Source organism: Enhydra lutris, unplaced genomic scaffold (genome assembly GCF_002288905.1).
Source record: "Enhydra lutris kenyoni isolate GAN:26980312 unplaced genomic scaffold, ASM228890v2 scaffoldscaffold8, whole genome shotgun sequence".
NCBI classification, from domain to species: Eukaryota; Metazoa; Chordata; class Mammalia; order Carnivora; family Mustelidae; genus Enhydra; species Enhydra lutris.
The window spans coordinates 35,708,198-35,726,584 of NW_019154092.1; the positions used below are offsets into that span (position 1 = coordinate 35,708,198).

Sequence of the window (18,387 nt, forward strand, 5' to 3'; positions counted from 1 at the left end):
TTCATGTATAAACTGTTCTTTTTCTTTATATATGAGCTCCATGTCCTAGATATAGTACAATGTCTGCTCTCTACTGCCGATCATTTTCAGCATAGTTTTCTTTACTGTTGTGTGAAAATAGCACCAGTGTCTATGAATTTTACTTAAATTTGGTATCAGTGTTGCCTTACATTTGGACTTTTTTTTTATTGCTTGGCCTTGGCAGATCTGAAGTTCTTTCTCATTTTCAACGTTGTATAGGATTTCCAACTTAATGTATTATTTAGTTTTTCATTGTAAGAACAGTGCCTGGGAAGAGTTGCAAATAATAAGATTGCTTATCCCTTTAATATTTAATTTTACTAATTCCTGGCAGATGTGGTCTCAGGTATAAGGGACATAAATACCAATTCAGTATATTTTAAACATCTTTAAGATGGTAGTTAATATTTATTTTTGAACAGAGTTTAGTATTTAAAAAAAATTTTTTTAAGTGGTATTTGAAGTATTTAAGATAAACATTTGTAAGCACCTTTAAAAGACCTGGCCATTAGATATTAAGTAGCTTAATTTATCTTATTAAATAGATATTAGATAGCTTTGGCTTTACATTCAGATTAAAATGATTTTTTTCCTCAGGGGTCATAGCTTCCAAAATGGGACAAGGCTATGGATGTAATCATTCTTGATTTAATTGAGGTATTTTAGTTATTTTGCTCGACACACTCATCTATAGCTTATTTGGAAATAGTTACAATGACAGCAGACATGTAGACCATTTACTGTGTATCTGGTACTGTGCTAAATATTAAATGTATTATCTCTTACTTCTGTCTTATAAGGTAATTAACAGTAATCACCTATTTTGCAGTTTAGAAAGTGAGGCTTAGAAACATTAAGGTGCTTTGTCAGGGTCACATACCTGATCAAGTGAAACATGAAAGTGTCTGTTGTACTAAAGAGCAGTTACACCACATCCCAGTGCATCACTGTTCACCTGGGACTTCGTGGCCACACCTGGAGTCATTCTATGCCCCTCATTGTTTTCTATTTCCAACAGTGACCTAAAGATGGAGTATAACATTCAAAGATAATAGTAATAATGCTCAGAGCAAGAGGTAGAGAGTTTAGCTAACATGTTAATGGTAGAATTGATATATAAAAATATTTTGCAAGATGCCAAAAGTTTACCCAAACTTAGTACATGTACTTGAAGAAGGAAAGTTTTTGGCTGCTACCCTTGAAGAGGCAGGGGGCGGATACCTGAGCTTCCCAAATACATGATGGAGGATAGGTTTTCACATAAAATAGGTCACATAATGTATTACAAGACAAATAAGAGTGGGCAGATTGCATGAGGGAAATTTTTTGGCTAGCTTTTATTTTTTTAAGATTTTATTTTTTTATTTGATGCAGAGAGAGATGCCAAGAGAGGGAACACAAGCAGGGGGAGTGGGAGAGGGAGAAGCAGGCTCTCCATGGATCAGGGAGCCCGACTTGGGGGCTCGATCCCAGGAACCTGGGAGCATGACCCAGGCCGGCAGATGCCTAATGGCTGAGCCACCCAGGCACCCTTGGCTGGCTTTTTAAGTGAATTAATTCCTTCATTCAACAGTGAGTGCGTACTGTGTGCCAGAAACTATTCTGAGGCTGGGGATACACAAAACAGGCATAAATCCTTTCCTTGATAGAGCTTGGGTCGTAGGATCCAGGGAGCTACTTTTTTCTGTTAAAATATATGCATCTTTTTTACCTACTTGTAAGTCACAGGATGCTTTATGAATTCAAATGATGAGTCATTCTCTAAAGTGAATGATCGGTCACATTCTTATTATATATCTTGTCTGTGGGTTTAGGTAACTGTCCTAGGGTTTGTCATCATGGGCACTGCGTCTGTCGTCCGCTTTCAGCAGACATAAATACTGCGGCTTCCTAGTCTGCAGCCATCAAGTGACATGGGTTAGTTAAAAATGGTTCAGATGAAGCTAAGAATATAATTTTGAAATTTGGGGGATTTTGTTTTGTTTTGGTAAGGGGAATAGTGATAAAGGATTCATTTCAGGAATACTTAAAAGAAGAGGTCTTCTGCTTATGAATGGAATTTGTGTAAAACTTCAGCATAAGAAATTTGTTACAAGATACTGATTTCTGCTAATATCTTTAAAAGTTATCTAGCCTTTCGCTGTCTTTGGTTCTGAAGATCTAAAAGTGGAATATAAATTAATATTACCCTGAGATTATTTTAACTGTAGTTTCATCTAAATAAATGTAAGTTAAAATGAACTGCAAAATGCTCTGAAGACCACTTCTAAGCCTGGGTTTAGAGGATTAAACAATTTAATAGACTTCATCATGAATTAATATTCTTTATCAAAAGACACTGTTTATACCAGTTAAATGATATATCCCCTTCTCAGTTTTTAAAGATATTTCTGGAAACAAATGAGTTTCTTATCAACATCCAGGCAAACTCTTCCACATAGACTTCGGATATATTTTGGGTCGGGATCCGAAGCCTCTTCCTCCTCCAATGAAGCTGAATAAAGAAATGGTAGAAGGAATGGGGGGCACCCAGAGTGAGCAGTACCAAGAGTTCCGTAAACAGTGTTACACGGCTTTTCTCCACCTTCGAAGGTAAGTTGATTTGCTTGACATAAAGAATAAATTCATTTCATAGAGCAAGAAAAGGAGTTGTTCAAATGCATACATTCTTTAGCATCACTCTTTTCCAGAATGACACAGGCAGAGTATTTCTTAATGCACAGTTGGTATCTATTTTGATAAACTGATAGCAAAAGAAAAAAGAATTGCTTTCTTTCCCACTAATTATTTGATTGCTAAATGCCACCAAATAGGAAGCTAACATTACATAAGATTAGGCAAACATGGAGGCTTCAAAATCAGTGGGCTAAAATCATTTTAGTAAAATATACTCTGTATACTTTGATGTTGTTGGGATGGAGAAAAGATAAAGAAGCTTCATAACCATTCACATCTCCCTGAAGCCAGTCTTGAAGGATTATAATCACGATGTTGAGTTCTTTTCCTTCTCCCAAGCTCTCTTCCTACTTCTTTATCACAGAATGAAGCATTTAGTTTATTTAAAGTGATACTAATCCATTCATTTTTGTTCTGTAGTAACTTTATCAGCCTTAGTTTCAGTTGCTCTTAAGGAACATTTAGAAGTTTGTTAAATGATGGAAGAATAAATGTTACATATGATTTTGTGTCTTTTAGCACCTCATCAGTCATCCTGCTAAAGGAAAAAAGTTTATTTTTCTCTGTCCTTTCTTCTTTCTCCAATGCCACTCCATCTCTGCTTTCTTCATCCTAGTTTACTTAGGACTTAACATATATCATCAGGAAAAAAAAGTAAGTCACATTTGTTAAATTTAGGACATGGCTCCAGTCATTAGTCAAAAATGGCAGGATCACTTTACCCAACTTAACTATGCGGAAACTCCCAGCCCAGGACACACACCTTCTTTCACCTCTTCCCAGTGAAAATATGTAACTAGTAGACAGGAAGTTGCCTGTGCACGTCAGCTCTGTCTTGTGTCTTTGTAACCTCACTTACTCATGCAGTGGTTAGAACATAGACACTTTGTGAGTTTATTAAATGAGAACCCCCAGAATTTCTGCCTCATACCTGGGGTGAGGTTATGTTCCTGGGTGATATTGATGCTGCTTGTCCTAGGAGAATGGCTGTCCTCTATTAATCAGATTTCGTCTCCGCAGTGACTCATTAGGCCTTCACTGTTAACTCAGTCTGTACCATGTGTCAAGAACTCTGACGTGCATGTTACAAACAGCCGCACTATTTATCCTTTAGGTGGCAGAGTGACTCAGTTTTACTTACCACAGATGCTGAAAGAATAATGAGATCAGTGCTCTTTGATTTGTCTGTTGATGCAGAAGCACTTTCAGAGAAATGAGATCAGAGTTCCACTTTAATATCTGGAAAATTTAATTTAAAATAGTCAAAGCCTACTGAAAACTAGATGGAACCATGGCATTCTCAGTGGCAAGACAGACAGAATGATATGAAAACTAGAGAAATGTCAAAGATGCTCTATCTTACTGAAAGCAGAAGGAAAACAATGTGCTTTATAAACTGTCATTGATAATGGATTAGTAGCAATTCAGTAGAATGAAAAAACAGGCAGGTTATTAATGTGAAGCCAAAGTTAACTTTCATCACTACTAAGAAAAATCACAGAGATTAATCTAAATAGTTTTATGTTAAGTCTTCATGAAAACTGCTTTTTTATTTTTTAAAATTTCACTGTACTTTGGTTAAGATCAACTGGACCCTAATCTTTTAATCTACATTTATTTTTCATACTTTCAATTTTTTAAAAGATTTTATTTATTTTAGAAGGAGAGAGTGTGGTGGGGAGGGGCAAAAGGAGAGAGAGAGAATCTCAAGCAGACTCCATGCTGAGCACAGAGCCTGATGTGGGGCTTGATCTCAGGACCCTGAGATCACTACCTGAGCAGAAATCAAGAGTTGGACACTTATGCCCCCAACATTAATTTCTTAATACTGTTTTTTAGAACATGGATCTGTTAGTAAAGACTTGCCTTTATACTGTAAGAGTTAACCTGATACTTAAAACTGTGTTTAGAGCTAAGGTTAGTTGGCATTTTTTAAAAATTAGGATTTGTAGGTATGACAAACCACCTTCTTTTCATGGTTCTTGTGGATGGTTGATCATTTTCTGCAGCAGGAAATCGTTCACTAACATTGGACCTTGTAACCAGAGCAGTTCCTTTTAAACTAACTTATGAATGATTACAATTGTGTAGATGTCACAATACATTTTATGGTGTTCTGATTTTCATGTAACAGAATACATTGTCATCTCTTTCATTAATCAATACCTAACACACCAATTATTGGTAAATTTGGTTTTGAATACTGTTTCATGGCAAGAGTAATGCTAAAACATTTTAAGTGTTCAAGGAAAACGTAACTCCTTCTCTTAACCCACGTATATACCAAACATTAATACACTTAGGATACAAAGACAACCTAAGTTTTCCAGTAAAAATACTGAAATTAGGAATGCATTTGACTGTATCAAGTAAAGTTCTTACATTGTCTGAGAATGTTTGCATAGTTACCAAATAGGCGTGACTTTATTGATCATACTTCCTTTCATCATTATGTTCATTTTTCTCCCTCCTTGAAGTACTACACTTACTAAATAAATCTTTTTTGTAGGATTCTTCTTTGATATTTGTTACATGCAAAGTGGTTATATTGTAGGGGAAATAGACCCCTGGAACACTATAGGAAACCTCACTTGATGTGCTTAAATGCATCTCTCTTTCTAGCATTGAAGGTTTTCATTGAACAATTTAGACCATCTTTAGATGACCTTATATTTTCTTTTGATAAGGTTTTAAAGATGTCTAGTAAACTTTAAATCTATTTTTCTGTGTAGAATATTGAATGACTATACTATTTAATACATATACTTTCTTTTGGGGGGTCATGTGTGCTATCTTAAATGGAAAATTCAGCTTCATAGCAACAGATGTAAAAGATTAATTCAGTTAAGGTAGTGACAGATTTTCTACAAAATAATTGGATGTTTAAGCTTCTTATGGAATATCCCATTTTATATTTATTTACATTTTGTTTTCATTTGCTACAATAATAGCAGCGTGGGTGGCTTAATTAAAACCAACAGATACTCCAGAAAACATTAATGTTTGCCTTTTAAAAAAGAAACACACATATGCTTCCATGAAGGCAAACATTTTATCATAGATCCTGGCTGCCCACTAGAATTACCTGGGGGAACTTCAGGGGGAAAAATAGTTTTGAGACCCATCAGATTTACTTGGTCTGGGATTGGGCTAGGGCATTGATATATTTTCCTTTCCAAAGATTTTATTTATTTATTTGACAGAGATCACAAGTAGGCAGAGAGGCAGGCAGAGAGAGCTGGGAGGGAAGCAGGCTCCCTGCTGAGCAGAGAGCCCGATGCGGGGCTTGATCCCAGGATCCTGAGATCATGACCTGAGGTGCAGGCAGTGGCTTAACCCAATGAGCCACCCTAGCACCCTGGCATTGATATTTTTAAGAAGCTCCCAGGTGAGTCTAATGGACAACCTGTTTTGAGAACCTCTGAAATATCTCTTTCAAAATTGAGCCTTGTTTCCCCCTCCCTGTGTTACTGTGTGAATCTACCCTGTGATATATTCCTGAGATTCCCTTATGGCAATATTGGGAAAACCTGTGTAGTCAAAAGAGTAGAATGCAAATAATTGCGGGTTCATTGAAAGCATATTTTTTTCATGATGTAATACATAGCAGCTGGCTATACTCTGCTGATGCCATGGTCCTTGCAGCCCTTCAAGTGGTTCTTCTTGGTTTCCGTATCCTACACGTCTCAAAGCTTGGTGCCTTCCATGCTCTCTATTGCAACTTCCAAACCACTTCTTTCCTTGCTTGCTTAAAGAAAAGCATAAGCACACACACCGTGAGATCACACCAACAGATATCCTCCCCACTGCTACCTATCATGTATCTCTCCATCACCCTCTGTTCCTTGAAAACTTATATTGCCTTCTTCATGACTACTGCTGTGACTTCACCATTCATATGTTGCGTGCTCCAACCACGACCTGACCTCTGGGGGCCTTCTTCTCCTCATGTAGAGCCAAACTTGTCCACTCCTTCTCATCAGTACCATTAACGTAACCCTCCAAAATTTCAATCACAAGCTTTCCACTCTCTGACCAACCTCTTTTATTCTTACAGCTTATTTTTGCATTATAGTCATTCCTGGAATTCTGCAACCTCATACATCCAAGTCTTGCCACCCTTCCACCATATAAAATCTGCCTTACAATCTCACTTTTCTCCTTTCCCCACTGAATTTTATGGCCTCAAACTATGATCACTGCCCTTCTCTGAACTTTCTTGCACATTTTTATCCAGTCCTGTAACCTCACCTGCTGATACTTTATCTCTAATCAGAACTGTGTGTCTTCTTTTTCCTACAGTGCATCAGCTGTATGTCACTAAAGAAAAGCCAGCATTCATGGTATTCTCACCATTTTTAAAAAAGATTTTATTTATTTATTTATTTGATAGAGAGACAGTGAGAGAGGGAACACAAGCAGAGGGAGTGGGAGAGGGAGAACAGGCTTCTTATGGAGCAGGGGGCCCAATGTGGGGCTCCATCCTGGTACCCTGGGACCATGACCTGAGCGGAAGGCAGACGCTTAATGACTGAGCCACCCAGGCACTCCATCACCATTGGTTTTCAATAGTGGTTCTCAGCCGGAGCTCTTTTACACTTCCCTTTCCCCCAAAGCACATTTTGCAATGTCTGGAGACAGTTTTGGTTGTCAAACTAGGTAAGTGCCACTGGCGTCTAGTAACACAGGAGTATTACTAGACATTGTACTCCTGCCCAATTCTTTATTCTCTTTCACAGCCCATCTGCTTTAAAAAGATCTGTTCTCACTGTCTCTACTAATTTGGCTCCTTTTCTTCCTTCAGCCTTCTCCAGGAAGACTTCTAGCCTTACTCTGCTATTAAAACTAATTTTATCAAGATAAACAGTTACCTAAACCAAATCTAGTGGCCACTTTGCTTCCTAGCATCTTTGACACAGTTGAGCACTCCTTTGTTCCTGAAAACCTTTCTTAGATTTGGTGTAACCTGCTCCTTTTCTTTTTGCCTTGCTGGCTACTTCTGCTTTACTGATTTCTTCCCTCTTCTCTCTGACCTTTACATATTCAACTGTCTAGAAGTTCCATTGTGAGTATAAATCTTTTTGTTCTAGATCATTTTCCCCCCAAACTCTCTTTCACCATTTTTATGCAGAATTGTGACTTTAATTAGGATCCAGATGCCAATGTTTTGAACTGATGCCATCATCCCTGGTAATCCCTCTAGTTCTCTGTATACTTGACATCCTGACTAAGAATCTGGTAGGCACTTCAAACTCTCTATGTCTAAAACAGAATATTACTGATTCCCTGTCCCAAATTCTGCTCTTTCTTCATTCTCTTTCTTATTGTGGTGAACAACAGTAGTTTTCCATTGCTTAGGTTGAATCCTTGGTGATATTCATTTCCTCTGCCCTCTCTCCCCTGCTCCATTGAAACCATCAACAACTGTCTTCCACTCCATTTCCAAAGTACAACCTGGAAACATCTATATTGTTTCTTTTCTACCTAGATATCAGTATAATAGTTTCCCTACCTCCATTCTCCATTCCCACAAGATGGCCAATGCGAGCTTTTAATACATCTCCTACTTACCTGGCAGGGGAGATACCATGATCACGAAGATGATTTTCCTACAGCAAGCCTTACTCATTGCACTCTGGATATGCTTACCCCTGCAATTCCCCCAAATGTGGGAAACTCGAGTGCATAATTTGTGGTAGTAGGGGAGTGTGTTCATATTTCCCCTGAAAAAGAGAAAACAAAAATGTATATCTGAGTGTGTCACTCTGAACTTTACGCTCAGTTGCTGCTTCCCAGCTCATTTAGAATAAAATCATACCTGCTTAAGATGGTTCTTCTCCCTAACCTATCAATCTGTGACCCATTTCCCTGAGTTTTCCTTTTTTTAAAAATCTTTTTATCAGTCAGTCAGGTATGAAATTATGTTGTTTTATCATTTTATTTTGTGAGTCCCCATTCTCTTCCAAAATGTAAACTTCATGGATGTAGGGACCTTGTTGGTTCAGTTTACCACTATATCCCTTGTGCCTCAAACAATGTATAGAGTGAATACTCAGTAAATATTTGTTGGTTGAATAAACACAATTATTGTATGAGTAGAAATGGAATGACATCTGTGATAGTGCTTTTTTTAAAATAAATTCCCTTAAGGAAATGAATAACTTAAAGCTAAGTTAAGGCTGTTTAGCTATTACTGTACCAGTCTAAGTGAGTTATCCTAATTTGATTAGGAGATGACTTCAAGGTATAAGATTTCATTATAGTCCCTCTTTTTTTTTTTTCCACTTACAGTTCTTCTTGATTTTTATGGACAATATAAAATTCAAAAATATTGATAAAATAGGTAATTTGAAGTTTGTATGAATAATCATTTTTGTCTGCAGGTTCCATTATCATTATAGTTCAGTAGTAACTAGTTTTCAGGTATAAAGTTGTACCTTTTTATATAGTGGATAAGTAGATGGCTAGAGTAAAGGTGCTGTATCACCTAATGCCCAACCTCCATCCCTAGAGGAGACATGCAAGGTACTTGTTGAAACTTTTACTCAGATCAGCTAAAAGGCTTTATTACATAAAAACAAAGCTTCATTTGCTCACCTCCATCCCCAAAGTCAAACTTGAATGTCTTTTATCACTACAGTGCTAAGAAAGGGCCATCCAGAAAAATTATAACTCTCTAAGGAAAGAGGGTTTTGAAGGAGGAGGTGAATTGTCCCCAGTATACACTTACACGTTCCCCCACAAGGTTTCACCTCTGGAAATGAGCATTTGGAATAATACCATTCTTTCTAGAGGGAGAGGAGGTGGAAGAGTTTGAGGACTGGTGAGGATAAACCTTTAGTTTCTATAGGAACCAGCATAGTCCAGAGATGATATTATTTATATACTTAGCCTATCCTTAGTATAGTAGAGTATCCTTCATTTAGGATTGCTTATATCCAGATAAGCCACTGTAGTTCAAGATGGTGATTAATATCCCTGGGGAAATATTCCTGAATGATTAGTGAGATGACTGTTTAGCTCTTTCATTCCTTTAGCCATGACATGCTGAGGTAGTCTTAAGGTAGCAGATTCTTAACATCATCTAGCAAAGACAGATCTCCAGTGTTTAGTAAATGTTAATTAGATATAAAGTGGATTCTCCTTAGATTTCTCCTAAAAAGAATATCCTTACTGTAAAAATGAAAAGAATGCCATTAGATGGCTACTCCAAAAGTGTATCCCATAGTGTAGAACCTAGAAAGGGCATTATATCCTACATCCCAGAATAAGATACTTCTTTAAGGCTGGCTTTTCAGTGAGACAGCTGACAATGGCACATTCTATATTCTGTAGGAGTCATCATAAAGATCCAAGTACAACTACTTCTAGGAGTATGCTTGGCAGGAGAAAGAACTGCAGAAATAACGCATTACTATTTTTTTTTTTCTTTCCCATTCTGCTTTAGGTATTCTAACCTGATTTTGAACTTGTTTTCCCTGATGGTGGATGCAAACATTCCAGATATTGCTCTTGAACCAGATAAAACTGTGAAAAAGGTAATTTTTATACATTGTTAGGTATCATAGTCTACTTTTCATATATAAAGGATGTTAAGATTTTAATAATCGATTTCCCCTTGATGTCCCTGACTCTAGACTCTTAAGTAACATAAATTAAGAAAGAAACATTTTATATAATTTTTTCACCTTCCAGAATGTACCAGTCTCTCCTGTCCCTGCAGTCAAGCCAGTTCTGTTCATACCCACAGTCACATGACTAGGTCATTGTATCTACAGAGAAAGCTTACTACTACTACTCTTGCTCTTTTTTTCTAGTTCTTCTTTAATACTCCTGATAGGATATTTGATTCCTGGCACTCCTACGCTCCTATGCTAAAGATCAAAGACAAACTATTATAGTTCTAACTAGGAGGAAAAAACCCATTCTTTATCTTTCCCATCCATATCCTTGGTTACAGGGGTTTCTTACTGTGTCAGCAGAGTAGAGACCTGCCTTTTAACTTGGCCTACAAGGAAAAGAAAAAAGGATAGTCTTCGTGTAGATGAACAGTGATTCAGAGTTGTTGTATCATGAATTCTAACAAGAGATGGGAGAAAGGGCAGCGGATTTGAAGATTTTTGTCTGAATTAGCTTCTGATTCTCTGATTTGGTGGGGGAGGTGGGGTAGGAGGTGATAAGTAGAAAGTACTTTTTAAATTTTTTATTTTTTTTAATTTTTTAATTTAAAGTCAATTAACCAAGGTATACTACATCATTAGTTTTTGATGTGATGTTCATTATTCATTATTGAATATAACACCCAGTGTTCATCATAGTACTTGCCCTCTGAAAGGATTTTTTTAAAATTCAAAGATAACATAAGATGATCTTCAATATCAGTGTGATTATCAGTATTGAACTTAAAAGATAGTATAGATTTTTGCCTTGCAGAAATATATAATTACTAAAGGACAGTAGCAGTCTCAGAGATAGAGTCTCTATGGGGGATGAAAGTAATAATTGGGACCAAAAAGCTCTAACTTCTGACATAGTAGACTCTGAACATTATTTTAAAAATTCATCTGGGGCGCCTGGGTGGCTCAGTGGGTTAAGCCTCTGCCTTCGGCTCAGGTCATGGTCTCGAGGTCCTAGGATTGAGCCCCGCATTGGGCTGTCTGCTCAGTGGGGAGCCTGCTTCCCCCTCTCTCTCTGCCTGCCTCACTGCCTGCTTGTGATCTCTCTCTCTCTCTGTCAAATAAATAAATAAAATCTTTAAAAAGAAAAAAGATTTCTCTGGAGATTGAACATTGTCTTAGTCCGTTTGGGCTGCTTTAAGAAAGTACCAGAGAATGGATGACCTATAAACAACAGAAATTTATTTCTTATAGTTTTGGAATCTAGGAGTTCAAGATCAGGGTGCCAGTGTGGTCAGGTGAGAGCCCTCTTTGGGTTGAAGATTTCTTGTATCTTCAGCTGGCAGAAGTCCTAGGGAGCTCTATGGGATCTCTTTAAGGGTTCCACTCTATGACCTAAGCACCTCCCAAGGCTCTACCCTAGTATCTTTCACATTGGGCATTAGTATTTCAACATGTATTTGGGGGGAAAGGAGCACAAGTATTCACACCATTGCAAACAAATAAGAAACTCTTTTACCTAGTTTTATAAGTCTATCACAAATCTTGAGAGGGGGTTTTAATGGAAATACTTCATTGTTGAGCCATTTAAGAAAATTATGCTCTTTTTAAGACTTCACTTATTATTTTATCCAGCAAGCACTGTTTCAATAAACTCCCTTCTCCCCACAGGAAATAGACTAGTTATCACACTGGTTTTTAGCATGACTTCCTTTTGTCATTTATTTTTTATTTATTGACTAAAGCTCATTTCATCGAGAAATATAATTGGTTGATGAAAATTTCCCTTGTTATAGCAGCCCAGATGGACTAATTAATAGGTGTACTAGATTCCAAATATTGTTGCCCCCCCCTTTTTTTGCATTGATTTATTTAGGACTTGTTTTTTGATGTGTACTTTAAATCCATTTATCTTTGGTCATATAGTCACTTTTTCCTGATTTCACTCGAGTTCAGAAGTCAATTATGAAAGTTCTCTAGTGGTATTTGTTAAATTCAGACTTCCAGTTTCTTCTGCTAGTTAACTTATGTTGTTCTTATTAGATCTTTTGTTCTATTTCTGTTTCTCTTTTAGAAAATTACTGATTTTAGGGGCACCTGGGTGGCTCAGTGGGTTAAAGCCTCTGCTTTCGGTTCAGGTCATGATCCCAGGGTCCTGGGATTGAGCCCCGCATCAGGCTCTCTGCTCAGCATGGAGCCTGCTTCCCCCACTTTCTCTGCCTGCCTCTCTTTCTACTTGTGATCTCTGTCAAATAAATAAATAAAATCTTTAAAAAAAGGTACAGATTTTTATACCTTGTTGAAATCATAGTTGCTAACATTACTTCAGAGTCTTACCACTTGGAAAATTTTTGTGTTGACCTCATGAATGAAAACCAACTACGGAAATAAGGTAGCATATTTGAGGCTGAGAGAAGTTCAGATTATTTAAATTACTTGAGTAATCATAACGAAGTACAACAATATTTTCTTGTCTCCATAACTTAATTTATTATATATCAGTTTTGTTTTAATTTTTCGAAAATTGAATACTTACATATGGAATACATGATATTTTTAAAATCAGACTTATTTATTTCTTAGAAAACACAATTGCCCAAAAATATGAGGTGGGATCACAATTTAAAACATATGATCATGGATCACAAACATTAAGTACCTGGTAGTAGTAGGTTAGTGTACTGCTCTTTTCTTTGTGCTATAGGAAGCTTCCACAAAAGTTGCTTGAATCCTTTTAATAATTTAGAACAAAGTTACCCAAGTAGTCTAATAAAAATAATGCATATTAATAAAAGCAGAGTGGTATATACTAGTATAATTAAAGCATGGTCGAAGACTAATTTCCAAAAATGAGCAAATAGATCATACTAGTTTTTTTCTTTTTTTAAAGATTTACTTACTTACTTTGATAAATACTTAGTAGTATTTATTTAGCTATTTACTAAGTGTCAAGCACTCTCTTAGTGCTTGAGTTATAGTAATAATAAAAGTTTTCTGCATTCATGGAGCTTACCTTCTAATAAGGGAAACAGAAAAGAAACAGGGTAAAATGAATAAAATATATAACATAATAATCATGATTAGTGTTTAGAGAAAAAATAAATGAAAGAGGAAGGAAAATGAAATGTTGAGTTGACATTGATTTTGGAAATTTTAAAATTTGTGGCCAGGAAAGGCTCACGAAGTAGGGTGTGTCAGTTTTTTCTGAATAAATGAAAAGGAGATATCTTATGAACATGTGGTATGGATAAAACTTTTTAGTCAACTCCTGTCGATTGTCCTAGTGAATAAAGGGAAGTTAAAATATTTGAGATAAGAAACCTATGTATTCGGAAACTAACGTAACATTGTATGTTGACTATACTTCAGTTAAAAAAAGAAAAGAATATTAATCTTTTGTCTGTACTGTCATTTGCAAATATCTTCTCCCATTCTGTGGGTTGCCTCTTTGTTTTCTTGACTGTTTCCTTTGCTGTGCAGAAGCTTTTGATTTTGATGAAGTCCCAAAAGTTTATTTTGGCTTTTGTTTCCTTTGCCTTTGGAGACATATCTTGAAAGAAGTTGCTGTGGCTGATATCGAAGAGATTACTGCCTATGTTCTCCTCTAGGATTCTGATGGATTCCTGTCTCACGTTGAGGTCTTTTATCCATTTTGAGTTTATCTTTGTGTATGGTGTAAGAGAATGGACGAGTTTCGTTCTTCTACATATAGCTGCCCAGTTTTCCCAGCACCATTTATTGAAGAGACTGTCTTTTTTCCACTGTATATTTTTTCCTGTTTTGTCGAAGATTAACTGATCATAGAGTTGAGGGTCCATATCTGGGCTCTCTACTCTGTTCCACTGGTCTATGTGTCTGTTTTTATGAGAGAAGATATTTGCAAATGACAGTACAGACAAAAGATTGATATCCAGGATCTATAAAGAACTCCTCAAACTCAACACACACAAAACAGATAATCATATCAAAAAATGGGCAGAAGATATGAACAGACACTTCTCCAATGAAGACATACAAGTGGCTATCAGACACATGAAAAAATGTTCATCATCACTAGCCATTAGGGAGATTCAAATTAAAACCACATTGAGATATCACCTTATACCAGTTAGAATGGCCAAAATTAGCAAGACAGGAAGCAACATGTGTCGGAGGGGATGTGGAGAAAGGGGAACCCTCTTACACTGTTGGTGGGAATGCAAGTTGGTGCAGCCTCTTTGGAGAACAGTGTGGAGATTCCTCAAGAAATTAAAAATAGAACTTCCCTATGACCCTGCAATTGCACTACTGGATATTTATCCCAAAGATACAGATGTAGTGAAAAGAAGGGCCATCTGTACCCCAATGTTTATAGCAGCAATGGCCACAGTTGCCAAACTGTGGAAAGAACCAGGATGATCTTCAACGGACGAATGGATAAGGAAGATGTGGTCCATATACACTATGGAGTATTATGCCTCCATCAGAAAGGATGAATACCCAACTTTTGTAGCAACATGGACGGGAGTGGAAGAGATTATGCTGAGTGAAATAAGTCAAGCAGAGAGAGTCATGTATCATATGGTTTCACTTATTTGTGGAGCATAACAAATAACATAGAGGACATGGGGAGTTAGGAGAAGGGAGTTGGGGGAAATTGGAAGGGGAGGTGAACAATGAGAGACTATGGACTCTGAAAAAACAACCTGAAGGGTTTGAAGAGGTTGGGGGAACCAGGTGGTGGGTATTAGGGCACGGATTGCATGGAGCACTGGGTGTGGTACAAAAACAATGAATACTGTTATGCTGAAAATAAATTTTAAAAAATGATTAAAAAAAAAGAAAAAGAAAAGAAAACTTGTATTTCCTAGCATATTATTAACTTTGTTACTAGGGAGAGTGTATTGATAAGACAATTGCCTATCTTCAGAGAGTTTTAAATTTGCCTAGCTTCTGATATAGGTGAATCTCTATTAAAAAAAATGGGGTGAGGGAGAGAAATAGAATAGTTCAATGGATAAACATAACTACTTGATAGTGCTTTTTCATTTTTGTTTTCTTTAAATCAGTAATAAGGAAATCTTTTAAACTGTGGTAATGAATTTATTCATAGTAATTTAATGAGGTAATACTATTTTGTGTTGAAGAATAAATGGATGTGTTCTTTCTCTGATTTTTTTTTTTTAATTTTATTTATTTATTTGAGAGTGAGAGAGCATGAGCAGGGGGAGAGGCAGAAGGAGAGGGTGAGAGAAGCAGACTTCCCACTGAGCAGGGAGCAGATGCTGAGCTTGATCCCCAGGCCCTGGGACCATGACCTGACCGAAAGACAGATGCTTAACTGACTGAGCCACCCAAACACCCCTCTCTAATTGATTTTTGACTAAACTTTAAAACAAACATATATATTACAAGCAGCTACAAATTGTGTGAAGATCTCTTTCAAATGAACTATAAAATTTAATTACCTTTGGTGCCTACAAAGTTTGTTTATTAAAACATACAATCCATTGGAGGGAAGAGGTGGCTGGGAGATGGACATCGGGTAGTGTATGTGTTGTGGTGAGCACTGTGTGTTGTGTAAGACTGATGAGTCACAGACCTGTACCTCTGAAACAAATAATACATTATATGTTAATTTTAAAGAACTCTTAAAAAATGAAATTAAAAATTAAAAAAACACAAGCCGTAACATCCATGCACATTTAATTTTTGTAACGGAGGTTTTATTTTTCTCAACTAGTCCTGTGTCTTATTACAAACAATTATAGCATTAATTCTCTTTTAGCAGTAGTTGGATAGGGGTTCACTTTTTATAATTTTTCTTTTTTTTTTTTTTTAAGATTTTATTTATTTGACAGAGAGAGAGACAACACAAGCAAGGGGAGTGGAAGAGGGAGAAGCAGGCTTCCTGCTGAGCAGGGAGCCCAATGCGGGGCTTGATCCCAGGACCCGGGGATCGTGACCTGAGCCAAAGGCAGACCCTTAACCAACTGAACCACCCAGGCACCCCTTATTCTTTATTTTAAATTCTGGTTTTTATTCAAGTAATGGAATTTTTTTGTTCTGTTGCAGCTCATATAATCAAATGAACTCAGCAAGGAAATAATGTTTACATTAAAACTCTTCCTTTTTCTCTGATGAGTGAAAATTTTTCCTTTGTTGTAATCACTTCTGTGATTAAATTATTAGGAAATGAGTACAAGGAAAAAATTTAAAATTCTAATTGGAATTAAAAATATTTAATAGGGAATGTCTGCTTTATTGTTTTAATGAAAGTTACTCTTATTTCAGAGATGCTAAACACTAAATTATTTTAAGCAAGAGTCTTCTTTATTAATGAATGTTAAATTAGTCTTGTAATGATGTATTTTGAGCTTTGAAAGACAAAGAGTGGGTAAAGATTACGTATAAATGAAATCTCTGTGTTCCTTAGGAAAGACAGTATAGTTTAGTCTAGAAATGTGTTGCAGGATTTTGTATGGGGCATAGCTCTACACATCTGAGAATGTGGATGCAAGAAGAATATACATCAAAATGCTATTAAAGACAAAATTTAATATTTAGTACTAATTGGAATGTTAGACTCTGTGTGTGTGTGTGTGTGTGTGTGCGTGTGTGCACACACATGAATAGACCTTAAACTATAACCTGAAGAGCAGAGAGAAGGTAGCTTGAAGAAAAGGATTAGAACCTTAAGGATCTATGGGACAGTAACAAGTAGCCTGGTCAGTATATATGATGCCAAATCAGCCATTTATATGCAGTTAAGGATGGTTTTTTCATATTTGGTAAATATGAAATATAAATATAAATATTCTATGCAAAATACATATAGTCTGTGTTGCAGCACTTATAGAAGCATGTACGTTTTGACAAATTAAGCTAAAGCTTTGATTTTCCTGCCCTATAGTTTTTCGTGTCCTTAAAAATAGTTCCAGACTTGTCAGACATCTTTTTTTTTTTTAAGATTTTATTTATTTATTTGACAGACAGAGATCACAAGTAGGCAGAGAGGCAGGCAGAGAGAGAGGAAGGGAAGCAGGCTCCCTGCTGAGCAGAGAGCCCGATGTGGGGCTCAATCCCAGGACCCTGGGATCATGGCCTGAGCCGAAGGCAGAGGCTTTAACCTGCTGAGCCACCCAGGCGCCCCATTATCAGACATCTTAAATCAAAGAAAATAAAGGATTAAACTCAAGGAACTGATACACCATTGGGATTCAGAAGTGGGAGAGCTAGTTCATTCAAGATATTCCTTAAGACATCCCTCCATTGAACTGTCCTTCACTTTTTAGTGAAGGACACATCTTTTTTATCCACATCTTTTTTACTTCCCCATCCCGAAGCTGCAGAGCTGTTGGATCATCTGGCATACTTCCAAGCTAGTGAAGAAATAAGTACGAATCAGGGCCGTGGGTTGTCCTACTGTGTCCTTCTTAGTTTCCTAGTAGTTAAATTCTGTACTTAAAAGGAAGTACTAAATGTGACTACTTTTTATTTGCATAGAGACATTTTCTCCTTACCTGCTTTTTCAAAAGTATATTTGGGTCACTTACAAAAGGAGAAAGGGGTAGAGTTATAATGGTTATGTGCGGTGGCATGAGATTGTCTGGCAGCAGGAGACCCTTGCCATCGGTGAAGGAAGGGGCTCTGGGTTGGTTGGCTTCATAAACTCTCTCTGCCTTTGTTTCTGCATCTTAGAGGTAGAGATACTGTCTACCTCAGAGTCAGGTGAAATACTGCATGTGAAGTGTTTTGTACAGAGTAGTCATTCAATTACATTGGCTTTTATTTTTTAGGAACCATTCTCATGTATGTCTCTACTAATTTTTCTAGTTATTCTTATAAAAATTCTAGTTATTGTTATTGGGAGTCAACTGTAACTTTAAATATGAAATAAAGGAAAATTTTTCTCTCTTTGGAAATTGCAGACCAATTGAAGTAGTTCTTGGCAGAAGTATAAGGAATTGCTGCAGGAAAGGAGGCATTCTGGAATATCTTAATTTTGCCAGTGATTGACATGATTCCTGTTCTTGTAGAGGCATTGAAACGGTGTGGGAGAATATTACTATAATCTCACCTTAGTATATCCATT

General features: G+C 36.7%; 1 protein-coding gene across 3 annotated transcripts in view; it reads left to right on the forward strand.

Moving 5' to 3' along the window:
- LOC111142649 (phosphatidylinositol 3-kinase catalytic subunit type 3) overlaps positions 1–18,387 on the forward strand; it is a 143,760-nt gene that overhangs the window by 114,103 nt on the left and 11,270 nt on the right. For 2 of the 3 annotated variants that reach the window (XM_022495965.1, XM_022495966.1), the window contains 2 exons: positions 2,445–2,613; positions 10,145–10,235. The exons of the other annotated variant lie outside the window; for it this stretch is intronic. In XM_022495965.1, the coding sequence (XP_022351673.1) occupies positions 2,445–2,613; positions 10,145–10,235 (260 nt within the window). The remainder of the gene's footprint in view (positions 1–2,444; positions 2,614–10,144; positions 10,236–18,387) is intronic. 3 annotated transcript variants of the gene reach the window in all.